This window comes from Telopea speciosissima, chromosome 10 (genome assembly GCF_018873765.1).
Source record: "Telopea speciosissima isolate NSW1024214 ecotype Mountain lineage chromosome 10, Tspe_v1, whole genome shotgun sequence".
Classification (NCBI taxonomy): Eukaryota; Viridiplantae; Streptophyta; class Magnoliopsida; order Proteales; family Proteaceae; genus Telopea; species Telopea speciosissima.
In genome coordinates, this window is record NC_057925.1 from 61,530,853 (window position 1) to 61,542,055 (window position 11,203).

The window sequence follows — 11,203 nt, forward strand, 5'->3', positions numbered from 1 at the left end:
TGAGACACATTTTGAAGAACCAAACCACCTTTTCTTTGTTGCTTTCCTTGTGGTTCATAACGACCTTCTCTTATCCAAGTACATCACTGCCATTTTATCAAACTTCAAGACAACAAATGTGAGCTGAACAGTGATAACTGACCATGTCAAGCCTCAAGATACTGTACGTCCATAGCAAACAGATGCCAGATAGAGATTCTTTGCCCATTTTTCCTGTATACATATGCCATGAAACCTTAAGGTCAGCAACACATCATCATAAACAAATCCAATAGCAGTTGCCACGGATTTCCAATCAAGACAAATACATGAATTGCCAACTCAGCAAAGGTGAAATATGTGTAATGTATGCCAAAGGAACATACTGGCAACATTAAAAAAAAAAAAAAAAAAAAAAAACCAAAACCAAAGAGAAACTCAACCATCTCCTTAGTTCCTCCTCTTTTTAATTAGTGAACCTGGCTAGTGATCATTCAAAACATGCCAAGGAGCAGAAAAGGCGATGCATTTCACCACAAACTATGAAGACATCCAGCCTCTTTCAGAGTTCAGAATGCAGTTGCCAATAGTAATACAATTTCAGAAATTTTGGGGGAACTCTATTTTTATCCTCTATTTATATTTTATAGTTTACAATTCAATTTCAAGAGTAATAAAATAATTTATACTATGATTTTTAAACCAAAAAATCAGGTCATCACCTTAACATGAGTACTTGGAAACTGAGATGTTCGCAAAGTCTCCTGAGTTTCATCACCAGGTTTGCGCTTAGGCACACTTAGGATAAGAGCAGCTTGATCCCAAGTAGCAGCTGTGGATGTTATCCGATAACCACAATCCCAACGTCTGTGAATACCTTCACTTGGATAGAGAAAGTCAAGCTCGACAACCTACAAAAACTGATGTCAGACATTTAAGCAGCAACAGGCCTACTATAAAAGAAGAATAGTCTTGAGCCTGTACAGAAAACTGCAGTACACATTAAATGGGTAGATGATACTGCAAATAATGTTCCGAGTCATTGATCCAGAAAGCAATTTCTAGATCTCCCAGCAACTCAGCAGCAAAAAAAAAACTCACTTCCAAGGAGAAAAAAAATTAATATTAAAAAACAGCAAAAAAATAAATATTTATTGTTGCTGACTGGTGACCATAAATAATTGTAGTTTGAACTTTGTAACTACCATGTGGTGGATTTAAGAAGCCACCAGGATTTTCTAGGCCTTTTCATTGGAACTACAGAGAGTTTCTGATTTCAAATATATACAAAATTTAAATGGACTAAGAAAACCCCCAGAAGAAATGAAGGCATTTAATTAAGATTCCCATCAAGACACTTGAAAGACTATTATTTTCAAAAATGATTAAGAGGGGGAGATGTAATCCAGCATTGAGAATAGTACAAGAAGTTGAACTCAACCTGATCGCTGAAGCCAGCATTTCGAGACATGACAACACCCCATCTGCTACCAGCAGTTGCCATTGAGGTCACATGGAACCCTTCTCTCCACTTCTTGTTTATCCATTTGAATGGGAAAGAGTCACTGACCTTGTAAGACTGCTGAGTGTACTGGGTCCCTGCAGAAATTGAGTCCCAAAAATTCAGAATTTATCACTGAAGATGGAAAAATGAAAATTTGAAATTCACAACAGGATGTTCATGCATGCACGTGCAAACCTTCAAGAACCTTTCTTTACCCTCTGGGATTAACCCCCAACATATAAAGCTAGAGTTGCAAGATGACATAGAACGCTGCACCCTTACTCTAGCATGAGATTACGAATCTAAAAATCTCAAAATTGAAGAACTCTTCTCTAACAACATTTATCTCTAAATGGGTACATTTCTATATGCATTATCTAATTGTTGCAGGCTTGCAGCCGATTCACCTATATTGACTACGTCAATCCTACAGTATTTCCACAAGAATTCCCAGTGAGTGGCACTGCTTATTTTCATACTTCCAAATGCCTTGAGACAAAAAGATTAGCTTTCCCCAGTTGTAATCAATTTGCACATCAAAGCCATAGCTAGTTCATATAACAATGGAAAAGAGCATGTCAGACAGTTTTATTGTTGGAAATGGAGATCAATAGTTTATTCGTTCACAGTGAGCAGATATTCACTTTTTTGTGAAAGGGATTGCATGAATAACCGTGCTACTTAAGGTGTATCCTTCTTATCCCTAAAGAGATTTTTTTTAATATGAAATATTGAATTACAACTGTTGCAAATGCTAGCCAGCACCATTACATATCTTATGCAGACGATCTGGCATCTCGTAGTAGGTAGACCAAAAATGATAAAATTTATTACTCATAGTAGCTCTAAAAGAGTTTCCAGACTGAAGATCGATCCATCCGTACAAGAAATTTTCCAGGAGGAGTTGGATGGTAGGATGAGCATATTCCTAAATGATAAAAAGTTCCAATAGCATTATCAAACCTCAAAAAGAAAATTCACTTATCCAGATCTCTATGGAGGGGGGAGAGGGGGTGAAAGCAAAAATTCTATAATCAGAAAAGGCCGATGGTGCTTTTAGCAGTCTGCTGAGGTTCGGTCAGCTTAAGAGAAGCCAAACACAAGGACCATCTAAATGTAACAGGCAATGAAGGCAAATCCTATCAAATAAACAGAAGCAAATTAATCCTATTATTCCTATCATGATTTTATTCATACAGACAATAATGACAGATGGGCTGTGCCTCTTCCCTCTTACACTCACATATCTTTTCTCGTCTCTCATTTCTTCATTCGTCTTACTTTCATTTTATTTATGTAGACCTCAGTTTTCCCTACTTTTTTTGCACGGATCCATGTAGCCAACCACATTCAGTTGGGAAAAGGCTGAGTTTGTTGTTGTTGTTGTTGTTGTTGCAGACAATAATGACAGAAGTCAGCTGAAAAATAATGTATATTTCGCTCCTATACTGAGACTTGGATATGGATGTGGATGTGTGTGTGTGTGTGTAAAGAATCTTCTTATGTTTGAAGAGTTAGGAATGCCACTTGATGTTTTTAAATATAGATCTACAGATAAGAATAGGGACAAACTTCCAATAGTTGGAGAAACTAGTCTTCCATATCCACTAACATATGCAGTAGTCATGTAAATCAATTGCACCCAGACCATCTTTACTATGACAAAGAAAAATATGAAGCATCATTGGTCATCAACACAATAACCATGGGTAAATTTTCACCTATGGTTTTTTTTTAACAAAAAGAATAAATAGGAAGCTTAATGTGGGGGCAACCTTTGGACATCACGACCAGAGAACTTCCATTGTTAGCACCAGCTATTGAACTGATGTAGTAATTCTTCTCCCACTGCTCCATAATCCATTCCTGTGATTGTTTTCAGAAAAATTGGGATAAATAACTATGTAATCAACTCTTGAAATAATTTCAGGCAATCAAAGAGGAGCTATACACCCTACCAATTAAAAAAATTATTAAAAAAAAATAAAATCATACCTTATGTAAGAAGTATGGTGACAGCTCATAAACTTGGGAAGAGAAACCAGTTCCGGCATCCATGATGAGTGCCCAAAGATTGGAAGAAGAAGCCACACAACTTATAAGCAAACCATCTTCATTTCCTTTTTCTACATGCTGTGCCAGTCGTCCATCGGCCACATTATAGTGGTATCTAATTAAAATTAATAAATAAAGCATCACATCAACAGCTAAAAGCTCAAGTTTAATAGACGATATAATGATATTTCAATAGAAATGATGAGGTCACTAACCACATTATCATAAAGGACTAAGGAATTGACACTTGACACTGAATTAAGTACCATGTAACATAACAACTAACAAGAGTATCCAGTTTAACACCCAGAAGAAGATCAGCCTACTGATCAAGACACTGGAACACGAAACTAGTTTAAATTGCCATCCCTGGTTTTCAGGATACCGTGACAACTAACAGATATTGGTAAGCTCTTAAACCTGCTGAAATTTTAATCTCACCAATGGTAACCTTCTGCCATTTGATTCTATTGAGGGCCATACCCTCCATTAATCTCTCAAAACAAGATATACATAATATACAAAAAATAAATAAATAAAACCAAACAACTTACCCCCGAAAATTACACAAAATAAGCATACCTCTGTTTCATTGGCTGTCTGGCATTGTAGACTGAAATCCATTGAGTAGCAGGAACTCCTATACGGACCTTTTTCTTTGGTAGTACATCATCGTCTTCATCAATGGTCAGCCTACCCCGTTTCTGACCTACCTGATAGATAATCTTGGCTTAAATAAATAAAAATATTGAGCAAAAAGGTTGATCCAAAATTGATAAATGCAATAAGACATATTAAGATATGTCCATCTATTACCTTCTGAGCACCATCAGTATTAATTGGCCTTATCGCAGGATTTGGTCCAATCAACCCATCAAACAAAGATATTAGCTTGGAATAGTCCGGCTCTTCATCAAATTTCATGTTCACCACAATCTCGAGAAATTGCTTAAAAGGCGGAGGGCAGAAGCAACACAACATTTCAGGTGATGTTGCCATCTTTTTCTTGCAAACTAGGAATGATTTATTATCACCCTGACAGAGTAAAAGTCATACATTAAGACACTAATTTTATCCATAAAATTGTCCATAGTCAGCGCAAAGTAACCCTAGGACATGTATTAGCACAAAATACCTGATAACCTTGCCATGGCAACCTGCCTCGGTGAAGAAAGAGTAGTGTATATGCAAGAGATTCTAGATCATCTCTTCTACTTGCAGTTCTTCCTAAGTGGGCATGAGCGCTAGCATAACGAACAGTTCCTCTGCAGAAATTAAATGGGCAAACAAGATGAGGGTTAGAAGTTGTACCACACTTAAAATATAACTTATGATATAACAAAACTAACAGCTGACCTGAATACATCAGGCCGTTGATCGTACTCTACATGCTGGCCACTAGTGCTATCTCTCCATCTTGTTGCTGCAAGTCATATGAAAATAAATTAAAGAAAAGATGACAGAAGAAGTAACAACGAGAAAATTGACAAGACATCGTGATGTCTTTCTGGGTGAGTAAGCTTATGACCAGTGAACTTCCCCACCTAATCCAAGATCTACAAGAAACAACTTCTTTTCCTGCGCCGTAGCTGGTTGACCGAGTAGAAAATTCTCAGGCTTTACATCTCCATGGACATAACTAACGTGAGACAGAGGAATCGTGTGAAAAATACGACACCAAAAAGAAACAGTCGACAAACACATTTTGCAAAGCCATATAAATGGTCTTGCCCATAGATAATCAAAAGACTTAAAAGGATAGGTATCAAATCCTCCAGATCATCCAATCCATATTGTTATCAGAGCAGAACAATCTGATCTATCATATCTAGTGGATCTGACTACTCAGCAGCAATGTTGTGCTTTCGCTCGCTGGTCAGTGATCCATTGTTTGGATCATCCAATCCATATTGATTTGAATCAGCATTGCACAAGAATGATCCAAGTTCAGAAAAAAATCTTCAATTATAGGAATACTGAGAAACGGATGATTATAATAGATACTTACCCTTTCGAATGCATCTTTTCTAGGATCGATATAGACTCAACTGCAATGCAGGCTACCATTTCTGATGACATCCTGCACATTTTTATTTTTATTTTTTTTGAAAAGGAGGGGGATGGGGATGGATGTCAAAGGACCAGTAGCAAAGTAAAAGAATAAATTTTGGATACGTTAATATATATTTTCTAGTCATTATGGAAGAATATCACAGATAATATGAATAGTAAGAAGAATGATGCACTAAATGTTAACAGACTCGATATATATAAAGCTAGAAGGAGCATAACAACATAAATAATGTGAATTATTTTCTTAACATTCACTTGTGTAGTCATTAACATACACATTACAAATATTAAATTGTTTGGATGAAGCAACCTCAAGAAGAGCCAAGGTTGGAATTATGCTTTATGCATGATGCTCTAATACAGAAATACTGTCACTTGTATTATCTGTCAGGACAACTACAGAAGTGGGATTTATCAGCTCATATAGAAAACAACTCAAATACAGAGCCATGTACAAATTCCTACAGAAAAAGATTATGTGATTGTCTAAAATAACTTAGTACACTTGTACACGTGCTTCCATTTCCAGCCATATTGCTTCAAGTGCATTTTACTCTTTAACTACCACCAAAAACTAGTAGTAGGATCTAAAGGTGGCTTTTAGCGGAAGAGAATGTGGGTCCATAAACTTTTGAAGAAACATAACCTGTAACAGCAGATTTTAGCAAACAATAACCAAAATATGGTAACTAATACTACATCTTGAAGTGAAAAGCTAAGCCACTGTAGTCACCACTCAGAGAGAATGTCGCATTTATTTCCTTTTGAGGAGACAAAATAAATGTCCAAACAGCATTAGGTAGCACAATTGATCAGACAATATATGGTGCTTGAAGGCAAATCCAAACGTTTGAGAATATCATCCACTGCCCAACAATATTGTCATTCAGCAAAAGATAATATCAAATTTTGCACCACATGCAGCTGTACTAAACAATCGATGCATTACAAGCATACCTATACGCATGACAAAGCTTTATGCCAAACATTCTATGCATGCATATCCACATGAGAAACAGCTAAGCAATAAAAAATAAGGTTGCTCTACTATGAACAAGTAGGGCCAACTTTAACATCACAATAGCAGGTTCTTCATATGTTCAACAACGTTAGAAGAAGCATATAAAAGATATATATTCAAAAGCAGAAAATTCCATGTTCAAATAGGAGTACAAAAGGTATAATAAAATCAGAATGGAAAGCAGAATATCAAAATCCATAAGCTGCCTACGAAGTGGCTTTTTGATGTAGATCAAGAGAGGTTCCAACATAAATATTTATGCTGGAACAAGCCCAAAGCATAGACTAATGGGTTAAAAAAGTAGCCTAATAGGTTATATGGGTCATGGGCCGGGAATTTTTATGTTTTCTATCGTAATGGGCCTATTTTGACAGCCCATATATGAGGGATAAGTGGCCCAGTTCATTGTATCTAGTCCTCTAAAGTTATGAAGTATTGGGGATATCAATAGATTAGTTTCATTGTTAGTTGTGAAAGAACTTGAAAATGTGAAGTCATTAAATATCTTGAACAGAGTCCCGATGTATGTCCTTGGAAATGTACAGGCCATTAAGTCTAGAAGAAAGTCCCAATGAGAGTCTATAAACCCTCCCAACCTCTCCATTAAAGGAGTTGTCTATAAGCATTTGGATGCAAGTTAAAAAACTTTGAATGAAAATTCTGGTTTTATGCCAATAGCTGTGAGATGTAGTGGAGCCTAATGAGATGTTTGATTGCTTGGTGATATGCCTTGCTTTGGACTGGTGAGATGCTGGTCGAGTTCTTAGTGGGAGGACCAGTTCATATCCTTCTTTTTTCTCTCTCATATAGTCATATGTAAATAAAAAGTGTTAAAGAACACTGTTCTTAATACTGGTTTGTCCCTATATGTGATCCAATTGCAAAGGATCTCTCACTGGTTTTACTTGTTCGAGATCGATTTTGCATTACCTTTAAAGTTTCTTCTAGATTGATTAACTAAAGTACAATCAGAATTCAGACATGACGTTAACAAAAGTGGTCCATGGAATCTGTAACTCGCAGGTGAACAATTTATAACCCAATCAACAGTGTTAGGAGAAGCATATCATGTGAATGGGAGACTACTCACGATTGCCCTGAAGAATTCCATGTATCCCATAAGCTTGGCCCTAACATGTCCATGACCTGCAGATATGTAATGCACCACTCATTAATTCTTTTTTACAACTGGAAAACAAAACCCCAAAAAGCATTAAGGATAAAGACTTTTAATCAAATTAAACAGCAGGAAATGAAAATAATTTGTCATTGGAATAGAGAGACTGACGAGATTGGCCAAATGACCAAAAGTTTGACACAGGATATGAATCCATACCATTATATAATAATCCCCTTGTCTCCCTTTGAAGTGTACTTTTGGCACTCCATGACTGCCACCAATATAGCTGCTCAAAAACAAATTGCATCAATTTCCAAGAGAATTGAGATCAACAACAACAATGACGATAACTACAAAACTAATTACGATGAAGATGATTATTATGATAAAAATTATAATTCAACTCAAATAATAAAAAAAACAGACCTGTAAACTTGCCACTCATATGGAGGGCCATAGTTACAACCTTTGCTGCTTCTATGTTCAAATTTAAGTGCCACCTGTTGATAACACAATAAGCCAATGTAAAGCAAGCCACACCAACCACCCATGAAGAACACAATCAAGCTTCCAGAGGTTAAATTTTCCTGATTAAATACCTCCATAGGCCCAGAACCTGTTGACCGCTCGTTCCCTCCCATTACACGACGACCCACAAATACCTGACCAAACCCCCCTTTGCCCAACTTCCTGTCGATCTTATAAATTGGGGAGCCTCCTACCTGAACCTGAGGGGTGCAAAGTTCAAATAAGATATTAAAATTAAGTTGGCATAATAAAATACAACGACTATATTTAACACACAATGAAATCAATCAACGATAAGAGAATCAGGTCCATGTTAAAACAATCTGCACAAAAAAAATGCAATAATTAAAACCAAAAGGAAACTAGAACTAATACTAATACCAGATGATGATAGTAAAACGAACAACCCAGAGAAACAACAATCACGAAAACGAAGAGAAGATAAAGTTTAACATAATTAAGAAAAGACGCTACTTTGTCTTCTATTTAGAAAAGGGTTACAGCTTACCCTTTCAGGAAAAGGAGCGGTACTCCCTTCTTCTTCCTGCCCACCGACCTTGTTGGCACTCAAACCACCGCTATCGTCTGCCATCGCTTCTTTCTTACGATTCTCGGCCAAAACCTCGTTCCCTAGATTGCCAATCCGATCTCCCCCTCGCCCTTTCCCTTCTTCTCGGGGTTCCTTAACACGATCGCGACCAGAATCACCGTTCTTCTCCGAAATCACAATCACCGCAGCCTTGGCTTGATTCCTCGCGGTCAACCTCGTTCTGGGCTTTCCAGCACGAGTCTTAACCCCGATTCGAACAGCTTTAGCCTTCGCAGCCTCTTTCGCGACTGCGGCTCTAGTTCTGACACAATTATCGAACACGGGCTCGGATATTTTCGCAGCTCGACCTCTTGGCTTTCGCCCCTGATCTACGACCGGAGCACGGGCACGACGTACTCCACTACGCAGCTCTGGCATTCTTCACCCATACAATCCAGAAACCCCTCTTCTCCCAATCTGAACATTATCTTCTTCTCCGAACCTCTAAATTCGTCACCATTACGAAACCTGATTCGTTTCTCCCTGAAAACCTAAAAACCTCATCATCAAAAAATATTCTATGGAGTTGCCAAAAAAACAAATAGGAGAATGGAAGATCCAAAATAATAAGGCGATCGAATTTTAGCCGATTATTAGCTTGCAATGGCTTTGAGCCTTTGACTCACTATAAAGATATTTTTTTCTAGGGTTTTGCAGAAATCAGAAAGGAAAGCAATAGCAAGTGTCGGGAACATACCTGAAGAGGGAATTAAGGAATTAGAGATGGAGAGGGGGGTGAATATGCAATTTTTACAACTTGTTCTTTTCTTTTCTCACCCCGTCCCCGGTGTCAACTGTTCACCGGGTGGTTTTTGTGGGCCTTAATTGGGCCTGTGTGTTGGAGGCCCAATAATCTTTCTTTTACTAATATTTCGGCCTTAACTGGTCGGGCCTGGGCCTGGACCTGGGTTTGATTTTGACGCCCCTACTCCTTTGCATTCTCCTTTTCTTCCTTTAATAAAAAATAATGGGTAATTTACACATACCACCACTGAGGTTTGACGAAAGGATGATTTTACCCCCTAGTTTTGAAAAATTCTACGTACCCCCCTGAGGTTTACAAATGTTAACAAATAAACCCATTCCGTCAGTTCATGACTAACAGTGTTAAAAATATGATATGAACTGACGAAATTGCCCTTGCAAAAAAAAAAACTGCAACTCAACTTCCCCAAATCGATTGGGGAAGATGAGTTGTAAGTATCCTTGCAGGGAACACCATGGAAACCGATCCTAATTCACTCTCCTTCCTTTCCCTCTTCCATTTGATTTAGGTTTCTCTCAATCCTCAGAGAGTTGGAGGTTTGGGGTAACAGCAAGCCATCGGATTTGTAACCATTCCAGAAGCCGCATAACTGTGGAGTGAGGGTCTAAATTTGGAATCTCAATCTCAATTGCAATCTTAGTCTTCATCATCTTCTACACCGGCCATTGCAGACTTGGTGAATTCGCTCCACAAGCGGCGACTCTACAGTCTACAGGGAGGTCACCCTCGCCCTCCACACTGGTTTGAGAGATGTCAGAGCCGAGTTCTCGTTCCTTTGAGTCTGTGGCCTTCGCAGCATTCTCATGTTCCTTCGATCGGTCGTCAAGTCAGATTCTATGATTCGCCTCTTCTACCACGGCCAATCTCTCCCCAAACTCCAAGGTAGACTCTTGTCCTCTATTTTCTTACATTTTCTTACTTTATCCTTTGAAATTCCTCCTTTTGATCCACGCTTCCCGTCTAGCAGGATTAAATTTTAGCGTTTCTGAGTATCGTCTTTGCGAGGGCCAGAATGATAATCAGATTAGGGCAGGCTTTCGGCTCTATATGGTCTAATTCATTATCTCATATGTGCGGTTTGATATTTGAGACTTACAGAACATGACCAACGTTCCCAGATCTTGGAGAGACTCTTCTCTTAACCTCTTCAATCTATCTATGTCTGCTTCTGATCCATGGCCTTTCTCCATGAATTACTTATTGTAATATTAAATGATTCAAGAGACCCAACAAAATAAAACCCAAAAAGCAAGTAGGGTTTTTTTTTTTTTCCTTTGTTTTTTGTTTTTTTTTTTTTCATTTAAATTCTTGGTTGTGAAGTGAGAAGGGAGATGGGTAGCGGAGACAAACAACTCTTGAACTTTCAGATGCAGTTCTCGCATCATCACCATGGGATGAAGGATCAGCAGGCCATCCGAAAGGGGTACCTTGCGACTGAGATTGAGATTCCCAAATCTGCAACTCATCCTCTCTAATAACTTTCCCTCATCTCTGTTCTTCACCGTCCCGTGTCATTAGGGCCATGAACTCTAGTCCTCTCGCCTCACTCTCCATCTCCTCTCTCATTT

At 38.1% G+C, this 11,203-nt stretch overlaps 1 protein-coding gene across 2 annotated transcripts; it reads right to left on the minus strand.

The window, feature by feature from the left end:
* Nucleotides 1-86: 86 nt before the first annotated feature.
* On the minus strand, nucleotides 87-9,581 carry LOC122641843 (casein kinase 1-like protein HD16). Of its 2 annotated transcripts, none has more exons than XM_043835147.1 (16): nucleotides 8,789-9,581; nucleotides 8,352-8,480; nucleotides 8,179-8,252; nucleotides 7,969-8,038; nucleotides 7,723-7,778; nucleotides 5,547-5,618; nucleotides 5,083-5,177; nucleotides 4,895-4,961; nucleotides 4,674-4,803; nucleotides 4,355-4,573; nucleotides 4,121-4,263; nucleotides 3,479-3,653; nucleotides 3,259-3,349; nucleotides 1,421-1,578; nucleotides 702-890; nucleotides 87-213 (listed from the first exon to the last, which is right to left on the minus strand). In XM_043835147.1, exons 1-16 carry the CDS (start codon nucleotides 9,245-9,247, stop codon nucleotides 154-156), a joined length of 2,187 nt encoding a protein of 728 aa, XP_043691082.1. In that variant the 5' UTR covers nucleotides 9,248-9,581; the 3' UTR covers nucleotides 87-153. The 2 variants fall into 2 exon arrangements, with proteins under 2 accessions (XP_043691082.1, XP_043691084.1); XM_043835149.1 differs by having other exon boundaries at nucleotides 4,121-4,251; nucleotides 8,789-9,580.
* Between the last annotated feature and the right edge of the window lie 1,622 nt (nucleotides 9,582-11,203).

Bases quoted from the DNA above. Each gene is read 5' to 3' on its own strand.
- LOC122641843 (XM_043835147.1), bottom strand. From the start codon at position 9,247: ATGCCAGAGCTGCGTAGTGGAGTACGTCGTGCCCGTGCTCCGGTCGTA. The intron at 4,804-4,894 runs GTCAGCTGTTAG...TAATTTCTGCAG, and splicing joins CAACGGCCTGATGTATTCAG to AGGAACTGTTCGTTATGCTA. The intron at 4,574-4,673 runs GTATTTTGTGCT...TTACTCTGTCAG, and splicing joins TGCCATGGCAAGGTTATCAG to GGTGATAATAAATCATTCCT.